Source organism: Parus major, chromosome 4 (assembly GCF_001522545.3).
Source record: "Parus major isolate Abel chromosome 4, Parus_major1.1, whole genome shotgun sequence".
NCBI lineage: Eukaryota > Metazoa > Chordata > Aves > Passeriformes > Paridae > Parus > Parus major.
This window is the reverse complement of record NC_031771.1, coordinates 37,789,654-37,815,883: the sequence shown is the minus strand read 5'-3', so window position 1 is coordinate 37,815,883 and position 26,230 is coordinate 37,789,654. Positions and strand designations below refer to the sequence as shown.

Here is a 26,230-nt window from a genome sequence, read left to right as displayed (position 1 = left end):
TGGCAAAGCTAATATATTTACAGCTTTATAAATAAAAAGTAAATCTACTGCTAAGACTGGGCTCCTCTAATCCAGCGTTCCCTGTGGCTGCAGACTTGGCAGTCTGTCTCAGCAAACCCTCTGGAAGATATTTTTGTCTACAGAGAAAATGTTTTGAGGAGCTTTGGTTTGCAGTACTCTACCATATATGGGAGGGATTTTTCAGCATTTGATGTTAATTCGGTACCACATGTTAGGAAGGAATATTCAGCAGCATAAGGCAATGAAACATTTTTGCGAAAGCAAAGAAACAGAGGTAAGATAGAGAGGAGGTTTTTCAGAAGTATCAAGGGTACTTTGGCTCATGCTTCCTTTTGGAGTTCAAATGTTGTCATAATTTTAAAATAGTAGCCTCATAGAATGTGTGTGTGTTTTTAAACCCAGACTAAGCAGTCATCAACAGAATAATATTTTAAGCTATATTTAGGGGGTTTCTTCAATAAGTCTTCAGGTATTTTACAGGTTGATGAACATCATTAACTTGGTTGCTTGATTAACTAACTCAGAGAAAACATGAGCTGCCCTGAAAATCACATCAGATTAAAACATAGGATAAATGTCCTTATTGTTAATTATACAGATGTGCATGCATAGGTCATGTCAGAGGAGAGCTAATTGCATTGAGGAATAATAAATGGATTTAAGATAGTGGTTAAAACTGATTCTTAGTGTCCATCTGTAAATATTTTGTCTGAATTTCACGCAGATCATTCTTGATAAATGCATCTGATTTTAAAGTTATTAAACAAGTTAGCTGTTTGCATTAGATGAAGCACATAAAGAACAGCCAAGAGTGAAAAGTACGCAGTTCTGGAAGACTGCAAATATTATCTGTTTGTTAAAATTATTAATGGAAGTCATTACATGGACTATTCCCTTACATTTTTTTCTGGGAGACAAGAACATAATTTCTTGGGTCTGTGCAGAGTTCCTGAACAAATTGTTAAGCCACTTTTAGATCACTGAAGTAAATTAGGTGGGCTTGAGTTCCAGGCATTCTACTAAAAGTTTACTTTTTAGCAGCATGAAAGAACCAAATAATAGGTTTACCTGTCAGTGTAGATTATGTGGTAAATAACTGGTCAGCACATCCAAAAAAGAATTCAGAGAAAGAGTGGAAGGAGAGGAAGCCCAGGTAATAGCCTGCCATGCCAGGATGCTCGCAGGCCCATCACAGGAGCCATCAAAGGCCTGTCTATCTCTGTAAGCCTGGAAGAGCACAGGGACACAAGGGAGACAAGAACACAAATTGAGGAGACCCAAGGAACAAAGGGTCTCCCTTGTCCAGGGCCCTCCCAGGGCTGTCACAGGAGAGCCTGGCATGGAATGAGTGGCAGACTCGATGTTTGAGGCCAGTTGCTAGAAGGATCCACTCTGTCCACGTCTGCAGTTCTCCTTAGTGGACCTTCAGCCAGGGAGGGGAGGGTGGTGAGGCCATTGTGCCGTGTTAGTGTGTTTGGAGCTGTGTGTCCAGCCATGTATGGCTGTGGTGTTGACATCTGTCTGCTGGGGACGCATTTCCAGCCCCCCTCCTGGCTGGACCTGGGGACATAGAGAGGCGCAGCTTTGTCTGTCTTGGACAGTTGGACCCAACACTATATATTTGCTCAAAAGGTCAGAATGCAAATGAGGAGTAAGAAGCCCTGGTCTAAAGACTTCTAAAACTGAATTCACTCTGCAGACAAAAGGAAAAATGATACAATGCACAAGTACAGCGAATTGAATAATAATCAGCAAACCTGGTGTTTGGATGTAATTTCTCTTTTCTTTAGTAAGCTTTAAGAGCTTATTAAAAATTTCTTGCCCCTGGCTCCTGTCTCTCGCCTCTTCACACAAGGTCACCATCCTTTCATCTTTTTCCCCTTTGTTTATGCCACTGCTTTTACTGACTCTCTGAAACAGTGTTTTTAAGAAAAGACGAAATTATGGTGTTTTGAATCATCTCCATCTTGCTTTGGGGTAGGACCCAGCCAGTAGATTATTTGTCAAATACAGATACAGCTCACTTAGGATGATGCTGTCACTAGTGGAAGCACCTCTTGGGGCTATGAACTTAGGAGAAAGGGTTAAATGTGGAAACAGTTAAGAGAGGGAGAGAAAAAGAAGCTGCAATTACATTTTAGGCAGCTGTTTTGTGAGTTATTGCCTGACTTCACATTCTAGCACTGCCTGCAGAACTTAGCTGATTTGGGTCTCCTTTACTTCAATGTTAAAGCAATTCCTAGTGAAGACAGGGCTCCTTCCTGAAGAATTTTTCAGGTCAAAGGAATTGTGAGTGTGTGTGTGTATATGTTCGTGCACGTATCTTTTATATACACGAACATTTTGTATAGATTGTTTCATGTAATCTCATTTGTTCCTGAAGTAACAGCTGTGTAATATTAATTGCTTATAGTTTGCTCATTTGTTTGAAATGGGCAGAAGATCATTAATTCAGTCTCCCTTACAGTTTCTTAATACTCCACTTACTGGGAGCCTGGCCTGAACATAGATGAGAGGATGGAATCCATCACGCATCAATATGTGCTTACCCACACACATTTCTATTCTACTAGAAATTTTGCGCAACTCAGTATTATATAAATGTGAGGTTATGTCTTAACTGAATTCTGATTAGAACTCATTATTTTGTACAGATACTGATAAATAATGCAGGTAGACTTGTGAATATATATAAATTATATATATAGGGGTAAATATTTTATGTAGTCAGTTGCAATCTGTTTTATTTCTCTTATATGAAACCAAAACACTTTTCTAGATTATGGGTCCACAAAGTGTAAAACTCTGACTCAGCTGAGTTACATTAAAAACTAAACTGAAGCAGAACTTCCTGAAGTTAAAACAATTAAATGTTTGTAATCAGTTTCTCGTTGTCTCCACTTTCTCTATTATGAAATTCAGGAAGGTAACTCTTGAAAAATTACAAATAAATTACCACTTTGTTTGAATAAGAACTGTGACAGTATAACAATTTTTTTGCCTGTTAGCTTATATTACATGTAGTATGCTTTCAAAGTCTGCCAATATTCAGATTAGAACAGAACCTAAGTATCAACACATCATCAGATCTCATTGGAATTACCTCTGATGTATGTCGATGGTGGGGGAAAAGGAACACAAGAATGGAAAATATAACTTTAATTACCATTTTCATTCCATGTTGATGTAAGCAAGCCAAAACACATCTGCAGATTTGATAGCCACTGCCTTTGTCTCACATGTACAATGCCAATAATTAATGGCAGGTAATGTATTGCTTTCAACTACTGCTGGCTGAAATAAGTTGGCCTTTTGCCTTGAGCCTTGGAAATGACAATGAGTCTTTGGTACCAATTACATCTAAGGCAGTGGCTCTGATGTTTGCCAGTGTTAACAACTACTTAATGCATTTCCTTCAGGGCCTCTGGCCAGAGGAGTATTGGAAATATTGAAGTAGCAGGGGAATATTGGAATGAGCAAAGAAATATCACAAGCTCACTTCTCTTGCAGACTTGGGTTAAAGATGACTCTGTGGCTCAAATTACTGCTATTATAGAAAATATTTTCTGCAAATAGTTTGCAGGTCTTCATTAAGACCTTAATTTTATAAAACTCCATGTCATAGGTTGCAGAAATAAAAAAGATATTTATCATACTTGTAGGTCTTGACTTCATTGAAGTACTAAATGAAATTCCAGTAGCATCAAATGTTAAAATTAAAATTATTATTTTAGTGAAGAGCAGAAAAATATTTTAGTTAAATATAATTGGTAAGAATATTTTTTAACTTTCTTTTACAACTATGCTAGAGTTGCTAAAAAGCTAAGTTGTGGGAAAGCTGTCTTCTAATAATAAGAAAGTATTTATAAAATGCAATGGCAGCTCCAGTGAGAGTGAAGTAGAATAAAGGAAGGAGTTGGGCAAGATCCAGAAGGAAGGTTTTTTCCTATACCTAATTTTTTTTTAATAATTTTAGATTTCTGGTCATTTCCTCACAATGTTATTCAGTTCCAGATATACATTTCTTTTCGTTTTGTAACTTGCATTAGATAAAAAAGGGGAAGAAGGACAGCCAATTTCTTTCCATCAAATGAAAAAGAAATGTATGCTTTCACCAGTAATTTTGTGAGCATAAAGGATCCAAAAGACTGAACAAAAGTACTTTGTCAGCTGATCAAACATGAGCTTAGTTTATGAATGGTGTCTTTTTAATGCATACAATGAAATTATTTTACAGTGCAGATTATTGATTAATATTATTCTGGAATGCTTAAGCCTTTTTCTTGATTACTTGTTTGCTTTTACTAATTAGCTGTAATTAAGCAGTCTTTCAGGTAACAGAGTGTATATATTTCCCTAGTGGATTAAGTATTAAATAAAGCTTTCTTCACTTACTCTCTATGAGATTTATTGTTGTTTAAAGCCTGTGAAATTTTATGTATTCTGCTAATCTGCCAAACCTTCAAATTCACACATTTCTGCAGCAGTTCCCTAACTGCATGCTTATTTTCATATGTGTTTGGCATACCTCACACTGATATGTTGCATGTGCTTGCTCCCTTTGTCTGGGGCTGCTGTCTGTATTGTTTTGTGCTTCCAGATAGCGGTGGGTGTGCTCGCAAACGTGCTGCAATGTCTGTCACATTAACAGCTGTGAAGAGGGTTCAGAGTTCTCCAAACCTATTGGCCTCAGGTATAACCACTAACACTGAGATGCAACTTCTGAATGGCTTTTTTATACTGTTATGCATTCCTACCATATTACTTTGCAAGAAGGAGAAGGGTAGCACTATTTTCTATTACACTGACAGATGTATTACTTCTACAATGCTTTTTAAAAAGTGGTCTTAATTTCTCTCTGTCTATGTTTAGTAGCCATTCATGAAAGAAAAAAACAAGACTACTTAGGAAAAAGTTATTTTATTTGTAAATTAGTAAATTAATATATTAATTTTGCCCTTGATATGTGTTTTGGGTCTCACATCCTCTGTGAGGATCCTTTCAAGATAACAAAGTGTGAAAAAGAGGTTTGGTTTATTACAAACCTTTTTTTTAAAAAAAGTTTTATTTAAAAACTCTTCTCAAGGAAAGGATCCTGAGTGTTGTTGTATACTGATTGTCAGAAGCCAGATTAACTTTAAAAAATCATTTATGAAGATAAAAAATATTCATAAAAATTAAAACATACTAAATATTCATTAGACAGGCAGAACTGCTTCTTATCAATACTCCTGTGTGTTTTTTACAAAATTAATTTATTTCTAACACAAGTTAATATTGGATATTTCTTTTTCAGGGTCTGATTCTCAGTCTCCAGACTCAGGTAAATAAAACACTGTATTATTTATGTATATATTTATACCATGTAAGTGGATGAATTACATCAGCCATTTATTTGATTTCATTACTCCATACTTCCTCATTCTTCAAGGAAAGCACCACTGAAATTGTAATCCTAATTGTTAATGCTTAAGCCCTCAAATCCAGGTCTCATTTGAAAGCAGTTATTTCCTGTAGCATAGAATATGTTGTCAGAAAAATGAATTGTGTGGGAAAAAACAGACTGCTAATTTGCCACCTTTAGCTTTATCACTGTGGCACCATTCAGTGGTACTTGCTATTTCCTTTTTAGAGCCTTACCCAGGATTGCAAGTTCTGCCCACCTTCACTTAGCAGCCTGCTCACATAATGTGGTACTTTTCCCAGCCTCTGACAGTATTTTGTCTTCAACATCTCCCTCTATGTTTAGCCAACGCTTTGAGGGCATTCCAGGTCCGAGGATAGAGAAAAAAACATGTTTGGTTAGTTGGAAAATAGAGGTGTCGTTCAGATTTGGCAATAAAGTACACTGGTGGAACAACTAATTGGGGACTACGGTGAAATTTTGTGTGAAACTGCCATGACCAGCTAATTTTACATGAGCTGGGATGTTTTTTCAAAATCCAATGCAGCTGTGAAGTTCAAGAACATAATCTGAAAGGGAAAAAACTTGAGCCTGATTTATACAGGGGCTGATGCATCAGCATCTCAAAAGGACATTCAAGGTTAAAATCCATAGTCTGCATGAAAGTTGTAGATGTCTAGAACTGCCCAATACCAGGACTGTTGTCAATGCTTGAATTTTCCAAATTTTAAAGATGAATATTTAGCCATGTTCATAACTTCCATGGTAAAACAGCATCATTGTCAGTTGTGTAGCTTGTTTAGTGGCTGGGTTGCTATGTTGAGAGCAGTGGAGCTGTACTAATCACACCAAAAAAATTGTTTCATTCTTTTCCATTTACAAAAGCTTGGCGATCTTACAATAATGGCAGTAGAGAGACGCTGAATGGAGACGCTAGCAGTTCATCTCTTTCAGCAAAAGGTTTTAGGAGCGTGCGGCCAAATCTACAGGATAAAAAATCACCAACTCAGGTAAAACCGGACACGTTTAATGCTGTGCCATTGCTGGGGGCGTTAGCATGTATAGATGGGATAACTCTATGAAACATTGTCCTGATGACTTGCAGATAGTGTGAATCACCTGTTCATATGGGTCACTACGGACTGGTTTGCTGCACAGATTGAGCATACTCCACACAGGCTGTATGCCCCCGGGTTAATTACCAGAAATTGCTTTCAATGAGCGAGACAGACAGCTAAATAAAACGAGGTCATACTAGTAAAAGCTTTCCAGGAGTCTTCACAGACTTCAAAGAGTATTTATTAATAGATTACACTTGGAAAAATGCACCAGTCATCAAAATATCTGAGAATTAAAATGTATTAATTATATGGTAGAAAATGCTTCTGCCTGTTTTGTAGAAAAATGTAATTACAGCACACTAAAAACAGAAACAAACAACAACAAATCAAGCAAAACATGCACAACAAAAACAAAAAAACTACCCCCACACTTGGAAACATCTTTATCTGTCAAAAAAATATCAACACACCAATTTTAATACTCTCTCCGTTACTATTTTAATTCAAAAGTTAAAGAGGCTCAGTGTTTCATATATGTGTGTTATCTGTGAATAATTGCTTGCTATCTAAGATCATGGAGTACTTACATACCTGAATGCTTTTACAGCAACAATTCTTTTTCAGTGTAATAATTGTTTTTTTAAAAGAAAACAAATGATTGTGGGCTCCCTTCTGATCCTTTCTGATCCCACTTTGGTCTGAGCAAATGGAACATCTGGCTTATTAAACAGAAGTCACACAGGAAATGGTGGTGGGATCCAATTTAGCTGTCCATTGAATTTAGCAATGTTGAGATGAAGCCTTTTAATTTGCTAATTCCTCTACTTAAATATAAAAGTAAAACTGAACTATATCTTCTACTAACATTTACTTTCTTTCTGTTTCTTCTTCAATGTTATTTTGCTGTGTGTGGATGCTTTTGGCAAATAAGGCACCTCTGCCACCTCCTAGAAAAGAAAGCTTTCGGAAAGGAAGAGTAACTAATCACGAGAACGAAATTAATCTCCAGGCAGTAACTGCTGGTCCAGCTAAACACCTCCCCACAGATACTGCCTATTACTCTTGTGAGACGTCTGTTCAGGAGACAATGTCTTCTGAGATATCTAACACAAGTGTGTCCTATGCACAAAAAATCATTAAACCACTGACCTCAGTCTCCAGTGCAGACAAAAGCACAGTAGCTGGCATTAGTGCTACTCTCCATCAAGGCCAAAGGCAACAGTCTCAAAAACGTAAGATATCTACCCTGAAATTAACCCGGACACGTGACCCGGCAAGTAGCATTCCTTGTAATTCACAGCAACAGCTCAAGCCTATTGAAGAGCCAGTATTTTCACAAAGGCCTGTCTCACCTGCCTGTAACCCCATGCCTGAGATACACACAGCATCTCTTTCCGTTCAAATAGTTCCCACCCCTGACAATAAAGCAGAGCCTGAAATCCAAGATCATCCACCTAGTATTTCTCCAGACACTTCAAAGATGTCTTCAAAGGATTTGGGACAAAAGTCTACAGTTCTTCCTTCTTCACAGGCTGCAGAATGCCATGTGGTATATTTAATTTTTCCATCTTTTATTTTAGATCTTCATGAATCACTTAATAACCATCTGTTTAGTTATACTTACATTACCAAAGTTAGATCTCTGTTTTCTGGGTAAAACTACCTGTCACATGGATCAAAAAATGAACAAAATTAAATGAGCAATAACTGAAGGTTTTGGAAGGTTATTGAAAAAAAAACAAAACCTAGCTGAGATGGAAGGCAGACTTCTTTGTTCCTCTGTGAGGACTTCATGGAGTGCAAATGCACCATAGGAAATTAGTGTACTGTATGTGATGCATCTGCTCAGGTGGCTCTTCATAGAGTATCATAGCTAACAAGCATGAGGGGAAATACCTTTTCATGATCAAGAGTAATACTGAAAGTCTAATCAGAAGAACTAAAAACAATTAATCTTCTAGCTGCTTGTTTTTAGAATTTTAAAAGTCAAAACACATTTTTCATTTTCTTTTTAATTTAGAAATTTTAGTTTCACTTCGAGCTGAAAAAAATCAGAAAAGTATCTGTGGCTTATTTGGAAGTTCTGCACTTAGTTTTCTGCCTTCTCCTTGGTTTCAGTATGTGGGAAGTACTATCAGAAATTTGGCAACTGGGTTGCTCTGAATAAAATGAGAAAAATTTCAGTTGATCACATAGATCATTAAGGCATGTAGCCATCTTTTGTAGCTGTATCCTTTTATGGATCTCTTATCTGCAAAATTCATCTGACATTTTCTGTGATGCTCAACTGAAATAAATTCAAATGAAGGGGTGTATTTGGCATCACAATTGAGTCATGGAGCAAGTGGGTTTTGTAGCTCCTTGTTAAAATACATACCTAAAACTAGAGTACAAATCAGCATGTGAGGTGGTGTAAAATTCTGCATCAGGTGAGTTCCCAAAATGAAGATGCCATGAGCTAAAAATAGAAATAGAGGCTACAGCTATGTGTTTAAAAATATTTATTTTCTGACTCAGATCTCAGTTTAAAACCTTGAAACTGTTCCAGCTAATGGCCAAATATTATGATCCCTTTAGTGCTATATATCATAGTATTTGCAAAGTTCACGATTTCTCTCACATAGAAAATTAACTTTCAGTATACTATGCAGGATAGTATTTTAATTTTTTTAATTGTTTCAGATCTGCAAGCTCTACAGGACTTTGTATAGGGGTTAAAATACTTTTCTACATGAATCTTATAGGTTGTATGTCAAGCTGTGTCCTCAGAGGATGCTCTCAGACTGTAAATTAGGCCTGCCAGCAGTGTTTAAAGCTGCCAGAGAAACTCTAAAAAAGCAAATATATTTAGAAAGATGCAGCTCTCCCTCTGCATCTGGGTTTATGTATGTGAAGGAAAATAAGGTAAAATCAGGTAATCATCACTTTTTAAGAGGTAGTAAAGAAGAAATACTGTGCATGTGGGGGTATCTGTGTCCAGCCAACATGTACAACTGTATTCTGTTCACAAAGTATGAAAATACACAGCACAGAGGGAGCTTGTGTGGTCCACATTAATGTATCTTGCTATGTTTGTGCTCCTATTTGCACTTAATTTCAGTGCTCATCTGTTGAAACTTTAGGAACAAGCAGAAGTGTGCTCTGACTCACTGAGTGACATTTTGTAAACACTCCTACTCAGAAAAAGGTTAAACCCCTTAAAAGTAGATATGAAAATAGAAGCATTCAGGTTACTCAGTATTAAGGTTTTTTACATTATTACAGTCTCAAGAGATCCTGCTTCTTTCTACCCTACTGCAGATACAGGAGAAATAACTGTGTCTATATCAACAGAGAAATTTTTATTTGTTAGTATGAAACCAGTGGAGCTAAATTTTCTTGTCTATATAAGTTTCTTATAAGTTATAAACTGATGAAGAATTCTGAACTGCTTCTTTGGAAATAATCACATATTTTTTGATTGCTTTGTTCCTGGGTTCCTAAGTGTCCTATTGTTCTAGATATCACTCTCTGAAACTGAACTTGCAAAGCATTTATTTTGTTATTTAAATTCCTCAGATGAGTTGAACACTTGGTTTAGTCCCAATGTCCTGGAGGAGTAAAACTTCTATAGCAGATGTTTATGAAAGTGATTCTATGGACAACCTTATAGCTGTAGAAATGTGCATCCAGGAAAATAAACCTGGAATTAAAAAAAAAAAAAATCTAAATCAATTAAATCAACTCATCTAGTACATTTCTGAGTTCTAGATATTGGCAATATGTAGAGTGATATGGAAGAAAGAGAAAACCAGTTTCAGCATTCTGGGGGCAGACGTGAAGCAAAGAAAATTGAGCATATATTTTTCATTTTAGACATGCATCACTTTAGACAAGGGCTAAACTCCACCTCCTTATACTGAGTTTAGAATAAGAGGGCTGGGTAGAAAAATGGCCATTGGAATATAATTTGCAGCATTAGTTTGGACATTTTGTAATCAGCTTTTAATAATTAAAATAGAGGTATTTTTACCCATTTATGCAAATGTATGGGTGTAATTTGATTGTTGATTACTAAACTCTGCTATGTATTAACACAATGAATTTATTCACTTATCTCTGAATCTCCTTATCTGTGTCTTGACTGTTGAAGCAAGGCCAGTACTCTGGTGTCATTAGTAATCTCATACCATCCCCCACATATCTTGAATTAAAACAATAGACAACTGATTTTGAAACCCATACTAGGGTCACCTATCTACTTTATATGATTTTGATACCAACTGTGTTCTTTAGGCCTGACATTTTACTATTTGATGGAAGAGAAGCATTTCAAAGGACCAGCAGAAAGCTGCAGCAGAAGGCTGCTCTTCAGACCTCCAATTCACATCAAGAATTATGACATTTATCTCTCATGTGTTGCTGCACAACCCAAGACAGACACACAGTCTAGCTAGTTTTTCATCAATCTAATTCATTAAGTACTTGTTTGGCATTTAATCTGCCTGACTTCTGCTAGCATTTCTTGTGCTATATCAGTAACAAACCTAATCTGAAGCATGCTGAATGGAACCAGTATTAAAATTTTTCTGGAATGCATTCAGCCTTGTCTTTCTCATATTTTTCACAGTGAAAAATATAAGAAAGTATGATTCATATGTGAGATTGCATGCACAGTGAAAAATACGGATTTTTTTTTTGTTGTATGTGTTTTAGATTACCAACACTCCATGTCTTTTAAGTGGTGTAAATCAGTTTTCAAAAACAATGCTGTTTAATATCACAATTTCAGCCACTCTTTCCCAGAATAAGATTGTATATATGAAAGTATTCTAGAGCCAGGCAAAAGAGAAGTTCTACTCTACAAAGCCAAGAAGCTCCATGTTGGGAATCAGTACCTAGAATTGCTGCATTCCTTTTGTGTGTGTTGTAAGAATAATAACTTTATATTCTTTTTAAGAATTTGGCTTGATGAAATCAGCTATTATTTTCCAAACACAATGAATTAAATTTTTTTAAATCTTTCAATAGCTCTCTGGATGCACCCTGAATATCTGTCCTTGTGTTGTCACTCCCTCCTTTTCTCAAGCATGCAAGAAATCTCAGTTCAGAGCCAGAAGTTTTACTAGATTTCTCAACTCCCCAAAATTTCCTGTTATTTTAACGATATAGAGATTAATTTACAAATTTTGGCTCGGTCATATGTATCTTTTCTTTTGGGGATGCTGAGAGGATAAATGGTCTCAAGAACTTCAGAGCTTCTTTTTGGCTCTGCCTCGTAGTTAGAGCATGATCTCCTGGTTCCTGTCTTTTGCTGGAGATGTTGATACGATCATCTGCTGACACAGATGATGAAAATCATCATGAATGATGACTGTCTTCCCTTTATGTGCCTGAGAGGTGAAATTACAGTTTTTTATATGTGTATGTAAATGCACACATCATAAATCCCTGATATATTATGCTGCATAATCATCCTAATTTTTCATTACATTATTTTTAATAATATTCCATTGTTCTTTTAAAGTTTCCTTTGGCAAATTAGTTTCCTATGAAAACACTATGTCCTGTTACAGGATACACTCAGTTATGGATTATTTTAATTGAGGGGTAATCCGTTCAGATTTCCTCTATGAAAAGATTAAGATGGGGGGAGGAGGGTGGTGTTCAATTGTAGATTTGAAACATTACTGTGAATAAGACTTGGATTTTAAGCTGTTTGACTAAGTTTCTTCACCGTTTTAACTGCAGATTTTAACAGCAGATTTTGCCTATTTTTATGTACCCTATAGATCCAGTGATGCCAAAGATTTATTTTGAATCAATTGGAAAAAATAATGTATATTCACATACTTAAGATTCTTTTCTGTAATGCTTATTCATTGGGATGGTCCCATTGACCTCAGTAAGGTTATTTGTGTAAATTCTAGTTGATCTCAACAAGAATTATGCAACTGGAACCCTAGTGACCTCTTGTAAGTAGCATAATCTGGGTTGTGTTCCAAGTCTTCCATAAGGGCTTTAGAAGATATTTTCAGATTTTGGATTAAAATGCCAAAATGGCATTTTAATCTGATGGCTTGAAACATTTTTTGAATGATTAAAGACATCTGCCTAGTCTAAGCATAGGAAATAACCATATTTCTGATAACAATGTGATATGTATGACTGAATGCTGCTTTTTAAAATATTATTTACTGCATATAGTGTCTTACTGTCCTCTGTTTTACATAAATTTAAAATCCCAAACACTCTTTCCCAGTAGCTATTCCAGATGTCCTTAGCCCTATCAACAGTGAAACCATTAGTGCTGAAGTAGGCAGTATTGTGAATACTTAGGAATTGATGGAAAGCCTGTGGTTAATAGGCAGTAAAGAAGGATTTGTGCAGCTGTCTAACAAATATTAGATGCCAACATGCTTTAGTTCAAAAAGAAGTTGCAGATGCAAAAAGCCAGTTGCAGGACTAATTTAAACTGAGTGCCCTGTGACTGATTTGAAATGACAGAACATAAAGCTCATACATTGTGTGGCCATTTTCAGAAGCACTCTCATGAGACTGTTCCCTTCTACTTTTAAGGAACTGGGCTGAATCCAAAAAATTGGCATGTTTTGTTTCAGTATGTCCTGTTCTTGTGCTCCCAGTCTTTATTCCTCAGATTTATACCAGTTACCCTAACAATCCTTATGTCCTCTAATGTTGAAAATACTTCTATGCATACACCTTATAGAGTAGGTTGACAGGGTGCTTCCAGGGTGCTTGGAAATTTTAAGATCATCCAAATATTTTTACTAGAGAGGCAGTGGAGAAGAGGTATTCGGTCACAATAGGCAAAAAATTCCACCACCTATTACTTGTAGACCATATGAACATTTATTAATAGTGTTTCTGTATAGATGGCAGTCCTTCTCATCTTTATATTACAGTTAATTTCGAAGTCATACCTGGCCTTCACAAAAAAAATGTAACATTTACCAAGATCAGATTTGCAGATACATTTTTGCTTTGAAAACTACGTGAACGTGACATTCTCTAGCCTCATATTTATGTGAAGTATAAAATAGTGTGAACCCTCTCAATGCACAATGGAGATCATTAATATATGCAGTACATGATGAATATTCATCCTCAGCACACTATGGTTTCTGGCATTGCTTCCACTAGTATTTTATGCACTCATTTCTTTCATGTTGTCCTACTCTAATATAGAGCATGGTTGATTTATTTCCTAATCTTTGTGAATGTGAACTTCCTCGGGTGGCTGAAAAACTTACACTTCTGTAATTCCCCTACACCCAGCAAGAGGCAAAGGGAAAAGTTCTTTATTCATTAAGTAATCTGTTTCTTTTCTTATTTTTTTTTTCCTCAAATCTCAGCTTGGAAACCAGAAAGTAACTGCCCCTGTGATGGAGGTAAATGCTTCACAGACACACAGACAAACAGCAACAGAAGCTTCTCCACTGCCTCTTCCTTCTCCTGTGGTACCAGTTAACAGAGCCTCTTTCTCACCAGACAGTGGCACCCACCTAGTACCATATTCTTTGCCAACGCTTGATGATTTTTTGCCTTCACACTTTTATAAACCCCCATCCCTCTCACAGTTTCCATACAAATGCCCATTCCTAGCTCCTGACAGTGCTATCCACAGGAACGAAGCAGCCTCTGTGAGCACAGACTCTGCCATGAGCGAGTGCTCCTCCCGCACAGTGAGTGAGTCCTCCACAGCCATTCTAGATGAGCTGCAGACTTGTAGCTATGATACTACTGACTGCTCTGAAACACCTTCCCCAACCTTGAGCCAGATGTCTGCTGTGTCAGATGGCACCACCTTAACCAACACTGCTGCCACTTCTCATGTAATTATGCTTCCTTTTTTCCTCCTCCATTTTGTTCGAACAGGTTGTCAAAGGGGAACAGAATTTGACCCGTTCTGTTACCCCATTACACAGACAAGTATTTTATTAGTCATTTTCAACATGGTCATGGTCTGACAGTGTTTTGTAACTGTTGTTAAAAGAAAAAAAAAAATATTGACATAGCAGATTTGGGAGTAGGAAATGATTGTTGCACAGTTGCACAGCGTGGTCAGCTAAGGTGTATCAATCACTTTGCTTAAAAGAAAATAAATTAAAGAAATACTTGTTCCAAATGTATTAAAAGCAGACATTCCATGGAGTTCGAAGAGACTTTTTTAAGATATTGTTAACAGTTTACAGGTTTTTGGAGTATGGACTACCACCATTTTTGATTTCACTGAGATGCAGATTTCAATAATGTAATTTGTAAATTCACAGTAAATGTTGGCAGTATTTAATGCAGTTTTTTCCCCAGCCATGACGATTGACTGCACAAAACTGGTTTTCTCTCCTCTAATTAACCTTTTCCTCTCCTAAGCACAGTTTCTTATAGGACTGAACTGCATAAATAATCTTGAATTATTCAAGTGTCCCATTACTTTTCTCTTAGTTAAGTCAAGGGAAAAGCCAGTATGCAGTTAGACACTTTCTACATACATCCATTTTTCAGTACCTTAGTTTACTTACATATGGGGAGAAAGAAGGTATGGAATCTGGGTCAAACCCAGATCACTTCTGATTTCTTTTGAGATTATCCACATGATTAAAATGAGTCAGAACAAAGCCTTCATTTAAATTGAGCAATTCATTGCTGAATTGCAAAACAGAGAGATGTTCTGAATCCAAAGTTTTACTGGGTCACAGGAGTCTTCTAACTTTATACAAATACTTTAGCATACAGTAATTTTCAAGCCTGAAAAAAACAAACTCTATATATATTTTTTAAGTTTTGTGTATAATTTATAAAAGGTATTTTGAGTCCAGCCTTGCTCATAGTCACCTTGGAAAGACAATGATTGGCTGTCATTGCTCTGGATGCTGCTAAAAAATAATATTAATAGCGGGCATGTAAAAGCTTTAATTTTTAACTTCTGTCACACAGCTAGGAAAGTTTTGGGGTTTTTTTAAAGAATCATTACTGTGAATCTGCATACAACACAGTACTTGTAGCCAGAGATACCATAATCAGTATAGACTGGTCAGACAGAGTCACTACCTGACCATTTGCTAGCTATGGGAAGCATGGAATGTTTCTATTTTCTTATACCCTACTTCTAAAATTGTCAGCTAACTGTATTTGTTTTCTTTGGGCACCATTTTTTTCAAGCTAAAGTGAACAGTTAGTCTTTCTTTCCTATTTTTGGGCTAGTGTCCCAGTAGAAGGCTATGTAATAGTCAAGACCACCACTTTCTCTTTTAGACATGGCAGGGATGAGCGTAACGTTTGTTCATCACTAATGAACAAAGCAAAATGAAGAGACACTCACCTAAGGACGAAAGTCCCCAAGGAGTCCTAAGAGCCCCACAGAAATTAAACTGCTGGCAAAAGCCAGCTCTGCAGTATAGAAAAGTCATCATCTCCCACTCTCTGCAGAGAAGGGCCAGATGGCTAAAAATGCATCCATGAAATGACAAAATGATGGGGAAGCTGGTGGTGCACGTGTTGTTAGTGGTTCTAATCCTGGAATGATCTTCATTCTCAGATTGCTGTTGATTTTGTCAGTGAAAAACACTGGGATAAAAGTAATATAGGATTGGGCCATCCACCGCTCTACCTGCGTAAGATATAACCATGCTTTAAAGTCCATATTGGGCATGTTTGTTTATTTTTGAGGGACTTAATGAGACTAGACAAAAAAGTTGTAAAACTAATTCTAAGAAGAAGCATCAGCATCAGCAAGAGCTGAGTAAGCAAAACTGATAAATATTTGAGGCAAAAGGCAGACCTAAAGGTAAAGCTGTGGTCAATTTTCTTTACCTTTAATCGCACATTACAGTATCTTTGAAAACCTAAAGTATGAGAGTTGCAATTCTTATTTGGGCTTATGCTTAGAATTGGAGTTAAAATTAGAGAACAGCTGGTTTTGGAAACTGTTTTTTTCTGATTGTATTTCAGCTATGAACATTTTCCCTATAAAATAATTTGAGGGGGGTGTGTTTCATTTTAAGTAGTTTGAAATTGTGGAAACTATTGGAAACTTGGAAATGGAAGTACACACTAGATTTTTGCTTTTTCCCGAGTTCCATGACTGTCTTGAGCTTCAGTTGATTCTGGGTATTTTAATGTATTTCAGTGTCTTGAGGTCAGGTGTGTGCTGTGCAGCATTCTTGCAAAGGACTGCTCAGACATCCATAACTCTTCTCCCTGTCTCAGCAGAGAGAAAGTCAGAAAGCAGCTCCGGTCCCAGATGGATGCCTTCTTCTGTCCTGATTCAGAAATCCTGAGAGCAGCTCTTTCTGATGCTCAGGCAAATTAGAGAATTTTAAACCTGATACCTCAAAGGAATTTTTACAACATCTTGATTATCTGGCTGCAGAAGTAGGTGGCTCTACTTGCAGTGGAGGACAGGTTAAGTATACTGGAGAAAAAAAAATTAATAGAGGCTGCTAGGTAAAGGAACATCATGAAAAATTATTTTCCCAGTAAATTGGAAAATAGGTTCATTTTGATTGAATGGGCTTTTTTCCCATATTGTCTTCTTTTCCCACAAAGATGACCTAGGAAAGCAACATGTCTAATTCATGAATAGGCATCTTAAAGGATATCACTTCCTTGTAAAATCTGAGAATAAACTCTGTCGCCTGGACCTAAAGTGTCACATTCTCAGATTGAAATATCAGTAACTACCTAATGATTCCAAGGGAAAAAAAGGCCTTTGAAACTTTATAAAACTGTCTTTTATAGTTAACCCTGTAAGCCATGCAAGATGCATCAGATGAACAAATGAAACAGCCACCTCCACAGACACTTTCCTCAAGGAGAAAATCATTAGAAACTAAGAAATTACAGCTGAGCTGAGATTCTCCCTAAGACCTTCAGAAGCAAACCCAAAAAGTCATATATGAACATGCCACACATACATTTATGACTGATGTCCTTAAACTATTTGTGTGGGTCCTGTTTTCATTATATTTTATACTACTTAGTATAAGTGTCTTACCATCTAACTGAGCTATTTGGTGAAGTCCTTCTCAGGAAAATCTCAAATGTTTATTGCAGAAATTCACAGGAGTATCTTTCCAGTCTGCAGAGAACTCACACCAGTTCTTGTCAGCAAAACAAAAGCCATAGTAAATGAGTAAGAAGGTATAAGGCTCTGCCTTCCCTAGAAACAAGCTTTCCCACAAAGACAATATGTAGGAAAAGAGAATGGGTGAACACCTGAAGTAGAGGAGAGATGACTGGCCTCGTTTTGAAACCTTATCTGAAAACATGCCTTTATACTTCTTGAAATGCTGTCTTTGAGCTGTGTAGCTTTTCTAGTCTTACATCTCTGAACCTGGTTTCTTTTTGAAGGAGAGGATCACGTAGGAAAAGCCAACCTAATTTTGGTTCTAGAGTTTACCAAAGAGAGGAGACATTTAAACACAACACTTTCTCTGGAGACATCACCACAACAGAAGCATTTCAGCTCACTTCTGAAAACAGGCGTCCACAAAATGAGAAGCCCCTGAGTGCATCTAGAAGTTTATGTGATGTCTGCATAGGACCCAGAAATTGTTTTTCTTTCTTAGCTATGGGAGACCAAGATGTTAAAAATTTCAAATCAATTCAGTAATCTCCAAAGTACAAATGCATACAGAAGGTCATGAATAATTTAATTTTTACCTATAAAAATAGTATGCATTTTAATTTGGTTTTATTTATGCTTTGCTGTTTCAGGTGGTCTCTTATTTACATCTGCAGAATGTTTTATTTCATTTTTTATATAAAATTGAGCAAAGTTTGTAGTTCTAGTTCAGATTTAAAGAACAGTTGTGCATTAAAGGAGATATTGCAGAGAGCTTGCCTTGCTTTTCTGCTGAAATAGTCACTATCCTTTTCTTTCATTCAGTGCTTTCTCAGTATCTCAGTTCTGCTTCTTTCAGTACTCACCATGAAAGTGATACAGCCACAGTGCAGGGATTCTAAAGCTGGGGGCAGATAGTTTCCTCTTGTGCAGTACCTCTAGTGACTAAAACCTAAATGGCTTTAGGTCTGGCTGCTTAATTTCCAGTTTGCTTAGCTCTCCCATTTTTGATTTTGTTCTGTCATTTTATGGTTGTGGGTTGTTGGTTTTTTAATTGGTGCTATTTATTTTTATTGTGATAGATTACATATCAGCATCCCACAGTCACTCCAGCTGGCTTTCATTTTTTAAAGAAATTTTTGTCACTCTTTTCAGCTAGTCCTAATGAGATTTTTCCTTTCAGTCTGCACAGAAGTTCCCACTAATATCCACAGTGCTTGAGCATGTGCACTAAGGGAATATGTCTCTTGGTGTGAGGGATCTGTGGCAGACAGCCTTTGTCACACAGTGTTGGGAGCTTTTACTGCCATCTTCATTTTATATCGCTGTCAGACATCTGCAGACCTTGTTTGTGCCATCTTCATTGCCCTGACCGTGATCTCTCTGTCACCTTCCCATGACAGCAGGCGTCACAGACAGCACACGCAAGGAGAGAGGAGGGGAGGTACAAGGAATATAAGGAACACGCTCTGCTCCCTTGGTGATAAGTTTTGTGTTTCAGTGAATGCAGATGCCATTATGGCTGTGTACCTGACAACTGGTAATTGCTGTGTGGATGACAGTCTTGCATCGCTCTTTCTTTGGGACAGCAGTCGGAGAGCTTTGTGTGTAGTTTAATGGGATATTGTTTTGTCTCTCTCAGGCTCAGATCACAGTGAATGGGAATTCTGGCACTGCTGCCAGCCCAGTGAGTCACTTTCAAAGGCCTTTTTCCCCTTCTTCAGCTTACCCTCCACCAGCTTCACTCAATTCCAACATTGTTATCATGCAGCATGGCAGGATGATGGGTAAGCCTCACACAGAATGTTTGCTTTATACATTACACAACATATTTTGATACATGTGGCAAAGACTGCAAACAATTTCATAGTGCTCCACACCCATAATGAAGGTATTGTCTGTTCATCTACCTTGGAAGTAAATGAAAAAAATAATAATAGCATTTATTGTTAGGTACAGTAGGGATCCCAAACTGGAGTTACTATTAAGTTTTATAACCTAGGTGTGTGAGCCAATTTTCTACTGGCTTTACCAAGGAAAGGGCGTCTATCAAAATAGCTCAACCTGTCCAGCCCTTTCAGATTTTGCCTTAAGAAACCAAGGTCTCACTTTGTACTTTGCTCCTCCCTACAACTTCTGTAATTCTTCAGCAGAAATACTGTCAACAAAGGGAGAGGCTCTGGGCTTTTAAAAACCTAAAGCCATATCAATCTAAAATTTGTTCATGTATTTTTTTAGGGCATCTTTAATTTAAAAATTAAACACAAACCAAATACTATCAGCCTTAGGCTCTTTGCCAGTATAATCCGGTTTTGCCAAGAGAATAATTTACTTGCTGCTTTTTCCACCAGTGTAGTGCATATTTAGAAAAGATTATACATGCAAAGTAACTTGAATGTGGTCGCTCAGTTTATATTTTTGTTGTGCTTGCAAGGAAATTAGGCAACAATTCTTGCTCTGAAACATCCTAGACAAATGCTGCTGTCATCATAATGATAAGTACAAAACCTGTATACATGGATTACTCCACATCCCAGAATTCTAGGTTCTTTGATTGCTTCCAGCTTGGTGATCTAAAGATCTATCAATACCGGTTTGGATATACCTAAAATATGTATTTTCCCATGACTTTCACTCTTGTATGATGCTGAAGTTCAGTGTTCCACAGTAACAGCCTGATTTAATTCTCTTTACTCATGTAGAAATCCCCCTGGTGGCCTCAGTTTGAGGTCTATGAAGAATGAAGGATCAAATCCAAAATGTTTTCTAAATTTAACATCGTGCATTTTGGGAAAAAGTTCCAAATATTCAGACATTTGCCACACAGAGTTGCCCCTCGCCATATATGTGTAGCACTGAATTATTTACAGGACTTCAGACTTGAGTAAACAGCTGAAACAGCCATGCCAAATCCTGCACTGCAATGGGAGTGAGCAGAAATACTCAAAATTAGAGCTTTCAGTCACTGGAGCTCCTTTTGCAGGCTCATATTACAACTCCTATTTTTCTTCAGAATAATCACTGGATGTTCATGCCACATGAAAGTCAATTGTAATTGTCACCATTAGTGTTAAAACATATATTTTCGCTCCCTGCACTCATTTATCCTGCAGTGGAACTGTCTCACTGTACCTGCACTTGCAAAATAGATGCTTTGTAATAACAGCCCACTAATTTACTGAAACCTGCTGCTGAAGGAGTAGGGCTCTTTTTCCTTTATACAGGAAAGAGTGTATTGTCTGCAGAAATAAAAATTTTCATCCAGCACTGAGGTGTTTTGTGTTAAGTAAAATAGTCTGCATCTTAGAAGGAAATGGTGATGTATTAATTTCATTATTTATAAAGGAAGATTTGAGGGGGAAGGATAGAAATATTGCAAGTCACTAGAAAACAGTAGCAGCTTACACACTTCACCTGAGTTACTGTAGGTGGATCATCAGGTTGTTCTGCAGGTGCCAGGTTACCAAAAACCATTTTTATGGATTATAAGTGGAGTCATATAAACAGATCAACAGATGTTAAGGGAAGAACACTATATGTTAGAAATTTTTTCTTATAAATATTCATGCATCAACACTTCATGTTTCTTGGCATATATGACATAAGTTTTTATGCAAGGCTGTTTGCTGTGCTTACAGAACAGCAATTTTCTCTAGTTTGCTAGACTTGCAAGTGGGTGCAAGTTTTGAAATTATGTCACTGGTTTCCAAGGAATGGGTAGAAAAGGTGCAAAAGTTTGATTTATAGGAGAAAGGCTGATGCCCCTTTCTCAATAGATTTTGCTATGTTTGTGGAGTTTTTCCTCTTTTTATTGAGCAAGGCATTGTGAAAAAGTACTTCTACTCTAATTCTGACTTCAATAGCTTGTCTGGTCCTTAAATAAGTTTATAATTCTGGTAATGTAGCATTAAGTAGGGCAAATCCCTAGTTAAGATATTTCTTTAAAATAATGTATATGTATATGATTAAGATTGTCAGCCTTTGTACAGTGTAGTGAAATAGGGAAGTGTGTTTTAACTGCCAAGTATGATTACTGTGTCATTACACAATTTTCTGTCATGTTATCTTTACAGAGTCCACAGAGACATACTCACAGCATGTTCAGAATGTTGGCAGCACCACCACCACCAGTACAATACCAATCTGTAGATCCTCAGAAGAAGAAAAAAAAATTACAGTAATTAAAGCTCCACATTATGCAGGGATTGGCCCGGTAGATGAATCTGGAATCCCTACAGCAATTAGAACGGTAGGAAATTCTGGGAAATCTGTGTATGAACTCATACAATGAACTGATTGTTGGTAATGGGTTTTTCACATTCTTCTACTCTTATATAATTTGGAATAGAGCGTGCGTAATCAGCGGCCTTGTGAATATAATATTGTGTGTTGACGAAAAGGAGAATGCTGATGGGAGCATAATTGGGCAACCTCATGTTTCTAGTTTTAATTAGAAGTAGCCAAAATTTTGTGTCTTTCTTGTGTCTCTTGTAGTTCTTGCCTTTTGGAGATGCACGGTAATTGCATTTGGTTTATCTCTGAAATAAAGTTTATTCCTACTGCATATATACGTGTGTGTGTGTGTGTGCGTGCAAATATTCGTGTATATGTCTGTGTGTGCATACATGTAAAAATCTTACACCTCTGCATTTCTTGGGGCAGCGTTCTCATGTCATCAGGGTAGTGTAGAAATGCATAGTTCTGTTCTGATGGCAGTCTAAGGGAGTAGCATTTTTGTGGCAGTGCAGTAAATAATGGTTGTGCCCTTGAGTGACACGTAAGCGAATAGCTGGGGAGCCCTTTCATTGTGACCAGCCCAGTTTTGATCATCTGCCGCTGGTCACTGCTTGAGTGGTCCCAGGATGTCAAACTGAAGAGTTTTGTTTTCACTATGCTGAAGCATTCTTTCCACTCTGCTGTCAGGGCAGCCTCTTCTGGCTGCTCCAGAGAGCACAGAGGCAGCTGCACTAGGTCTGTAAAGGCAGCACTTACTGGCCTTCCCAGCCAGAGAAGAGCTGCTGTGCTGGACGGAGAAAGTGAGAAGAGCGGGAGCCAGGATGAAAGCGGCAGAGCCACTGCAGGTGAAGTCCTAGTGAGGTGCAGGGATGTAGCAGCTGTTGGATATATCCTGTCTGCCAATACTGACATATGGGGCTATGTTGTATTGCCAAGAATTGCTTCAAGAGACTGAAAAAATAGAGGGGAAACCAGGAATTAATGGAAAAAATCAATAGGAAAAAATCAGGATAAGTGGTAAGATGGGGACAGTTTTTATAAGAATGGGGGAGAAACTCTGGGATTTCTTGCTTTATTTTTGACATAAAAAGTAATACAATCAGAATCTCTTAAAAATTAAGACATTTATTTGCAGCAATGCTCTAGGTTCCTGTCCTCTTTTTTAGTAAGTAGTCCCTTTGCTTTATATTGGATATAGTAATTGGTTTTGTGCTTTTTTAGTAGCAGATTGTTCTAATAGGGTGCATATCAGTTATATAAGATTATAACAGAAATCCCCCTTAAGTGTGCATAATGAAGCTGGCAATCTGCCAAACTATATTTAACTTTCAGGTTGTATGATCTGAGGCGTTCAGATTTTCTCCTAAAATGTAATTCTGTTTGAATTAGGACATTTTCTTGATGGTTTTGCTCTGTTTTTTGTTGTGTTTCAATCTCAAGAAATCTTACACCCTGTAATCTTAGTATTATAGAAATAATTCTCACGATGAGATATAAGTTAAAACTTTATGCTAGTGTGTGTATGTGTAAGAGTGTCTCTGATGTGCCATTTTGCATCCTTATTCTGCTTCCTTAAGACATAGCTGGTAGTAAAATTGTTTTCAAGATACTTATTTGAGATTAATTTATAAGTGGGTGCAAGTATATTTGAGCCCTGTGTACCCCAGCTGAGCAAGAACAAAGTTGGTATAGTTGTCAGCAAAAGACTCAAATATGCTGCACGTTGCAAAAGTGCTAAAATTGCATTTTCCAATAACAGTAGAAGGTAGAGTATATCACCTGCCCCTTCTCCAAGGTCAGTGAGCAATCCAAATAGGAATCTTCTCCCAGAAAGTTCATCCTTAGTCCATCTGAAGAGAGAAGTTTTCAAATTAGTTCAATTTATCATTGCCTGTAAAGTTTAGAAGTTTCTTAGTCTTCCAAAAATGGCAACAGTCTATCAAAAAAGCAGTAAATGAGGATTCAGGGGTAATTGGACTGTGTTCCAAAATGCTGTGCTGCTCAAAGTCTAGCATGTCACTCAGAGCTGAGGAGTATCTGTGTTCCAGATTTTGCATGCTTCTCAGGGGTAAAGAGGCTTTGCAGAATGTGATTGTCTCCTCCAAATCTGTCTTTACTCTCAGATCACCTCTGTTTATTGAAGGAAAACAGAAAGATGTTTTCTTTCTATTCCTGCTAACCCAATCTCTCTCAGGCTTCTGAGAAGGGAAGGACTCATACAAAGCTTTTTATTCACTCAGACCCCCCATCCCACGTTAACAGGTTCTTTCTATGCCACTTTAGCTCCTTCTAGTTCTGGGAAACGCAAGTCTGAAAATTCAGATTGTTGTTAAGTTCTGCCTTTGTGCCAAGCCCTGCCCCAAAGATGGTCAAATTCCAAGTCACTAAAAATGAACTCTCTAAAAAAGAGAGGGTAAAATGTTGTTCACTCAGAAAAGCGTTCAGTCAAATATAGCACCATTTACCACCGACGGGGACCTGGGAAAGGAAAAGCCAGATTCATGAAAAGCAATAAAATTGCACTGTTTTAGTCTATCCAAAATGATTGCTTTATTTCTAATGATCAAAATTAATCTGTAGACTGAAAAGACCTCTACTTAGTAAAAATGAAAAAAAAAAAAAAAAATCAAGTCCTTCTAGGTTTCTTTTCCATACTTAGTGATGTAATATTTCACTCAAAAAAAAATAATAATAAAAGCCAAAAAGCCAGAGGTCCACTAAAAGTGGCAGAATATTCCAGAGTTGGAAGGGACCCACAAGGATCATCAAGTCCAACTCTTAAGTGAATGGCCCATATGGGGATCCAAGTATTATTAGCACCCTGTTCCCACCAGCTGAGCTAATCTCTGGGTCAGAGAGGCCTCCTTTAATTGCATACTTCCTTGTGGATGATTACAATACTGCAGTGATTATGGACTCTCCTAAGCAACTGCAGTTACTTCTTATGTCCTTTACGTGCTATTTGGCTGATTGGATTTTTTTTCACATACAATGATACCATGTTCCAACGTTTAAGTGCATCAGCTATAATGTATGCAAAGCAGGATGGCATCTGAATGGCTTCATGCATTGTGAATACTGTTAATTCCTCAAACAATGTTGGTGTGTGGGATTAGTGAGTATAAATTGATAAAATGTATTTCAAAATTAATATTTTGAGTATTCTATTTCTTAATCCTATTGGTTTATAACTTAAAGCCAAGTTATTAGCTGAGGCTTGAAACCACTAGGAAGGGTTTGCTGGGGAAATGATGAGAGAAAGAAACATTCAAATGTCCAGAAAGATGTTGGGAAACATTCTTCTCTACTCAAGTGGGAGCTTCTCCATACCTGAGCTCTATGTGGGAGCCTCCTTTGACTTTGTGGAGGACCAGGCAATGCTTGACAAACAACAGGGAGGTAGCAGTAGTATTTATGCATTATTTGCAATGTGTTCACCTACCACTTGTTGGAAAACTCTTCTTGGTTCAATACCATCAGAAAGGCAGTTGCAATATCATGTGACTGTTGCTGTGGGAAATGAGGAGGAGCAGGGAGGTTATGCCCTGCTAGTGTGAATTCCCCCAGACCTCCTGAAATTGTAAATTTTTGGGTATATATGACCCTGGAGCACGAAACAACATACTTGTTTCAAGTCCAGCTAAATTATTCTAACCAGAGTCCCAGTAGTATGGATATTTAATACCTTTTAGGAAACAATATTAAAATTACTCAAATCTGCTTCTGAATAACTTACACTTGGCAGAACTCAGCAGTATTGGTAGGTGGGGGAAGGGACCTATCTTATCTTAAGACAAAAGTGAATCTCCTTTATCTCTGTCTTGCAAGCAGGCCTAGGTAAAAAGAATAACTCTATTTAATTGTTTTCTTACCCAGGGGATCCCCAAGTTCTTAAACTGACTGTCAGCTCTTATTTTAAACATTGCTGCAATATTATTTAGTAACAATTTTATGAGAAGTCAATATGAGTCCTCAGAATACAGTAGCATTTCTGCCTGGTCCCTTATGTACAGATAACAAGTAATCATGGCAAAGGTGTGATTTAGTAAAGATGGCAGTGTGTGGTGAACAACACAAATCTGTCTAGTAGTCTGTAGGGAAAAATTTGTAGATTTTTTCTTTTTGTGGTAAAGAGGAGTAAGCAAAGTGATTGCAGATTTGGTATTAGCTGGTGCAAGATAATCACTCCAAGAGGGGGCCCTTGAATTTTCCCTGTGTACCATGAGGTTTAATATGGTGGGTTTTTTGGTTGCCCAGAGAAGCTGTGAATGCCCCATCCCTGGAGGTGTTCAAGGCCACTCTGGATAGAGCTCCAAGAGACCTGGCCTAGTGAAAGTTGTCCTTGTCCATGGGAGAGATGTTAGAGCTTGATTATCTTTAAGGTCCCTTTCAACCCAGGCCATTCTATGATTCCATGATTCTTTGCATTAGAACTTCTGGTTT

The 26,230-nt window shown here is 37.3% G+C and overlaps 1 protein-coding gene across 20 annotated transcripts in view; it reads left to right on the top strand.

Moving 5' to 3' along the window:
• Nucleotides 1-26,230, top strand: part of SORBS2 (sorbin and SH3 domain containing 2) — a 202,260-nt gene that overhangs the window by 128,253 nt on the left and 47,777 nt on the right. For 12 of the 20 annotated variants that reach the window (XM_033513982.1, XM_033513986.1, XM_033513987.1 and 9 more), the window contains 7 exons: nt 4,622-4,714; nt 5,318-5,344; nt 6,311-6,435; nt 7,418-8,035; nt 13,842-14,321; nt 19,194-19,338; nt 21,625-21,800. In XM_033513982.1, coding sequence (XP_033369873.1) covers nt 4,622-4,714; nt 5,318-5,344; nt 6,311-6,435; nt 7,418-8,035; nt 13,842-14,321; nt 19,194-19,338; nt 21,625-21,800 — 1,664 coding nt within the window. The remainder of the gene's footprint in view (nt 1-4,621; nt 4,715-5,317; nt 5,345-6,310; nt 6,436-7,417; nt 8,036-13,841; nt 14,322-19,193; nt 19,339-21,624; nt 21,801-26,230) is intronic. The other 8 variants (XM_015624059.1, XM_015624055.1, XM_015624054.1 and 5 more) reach the window with 2 other exon arrangements.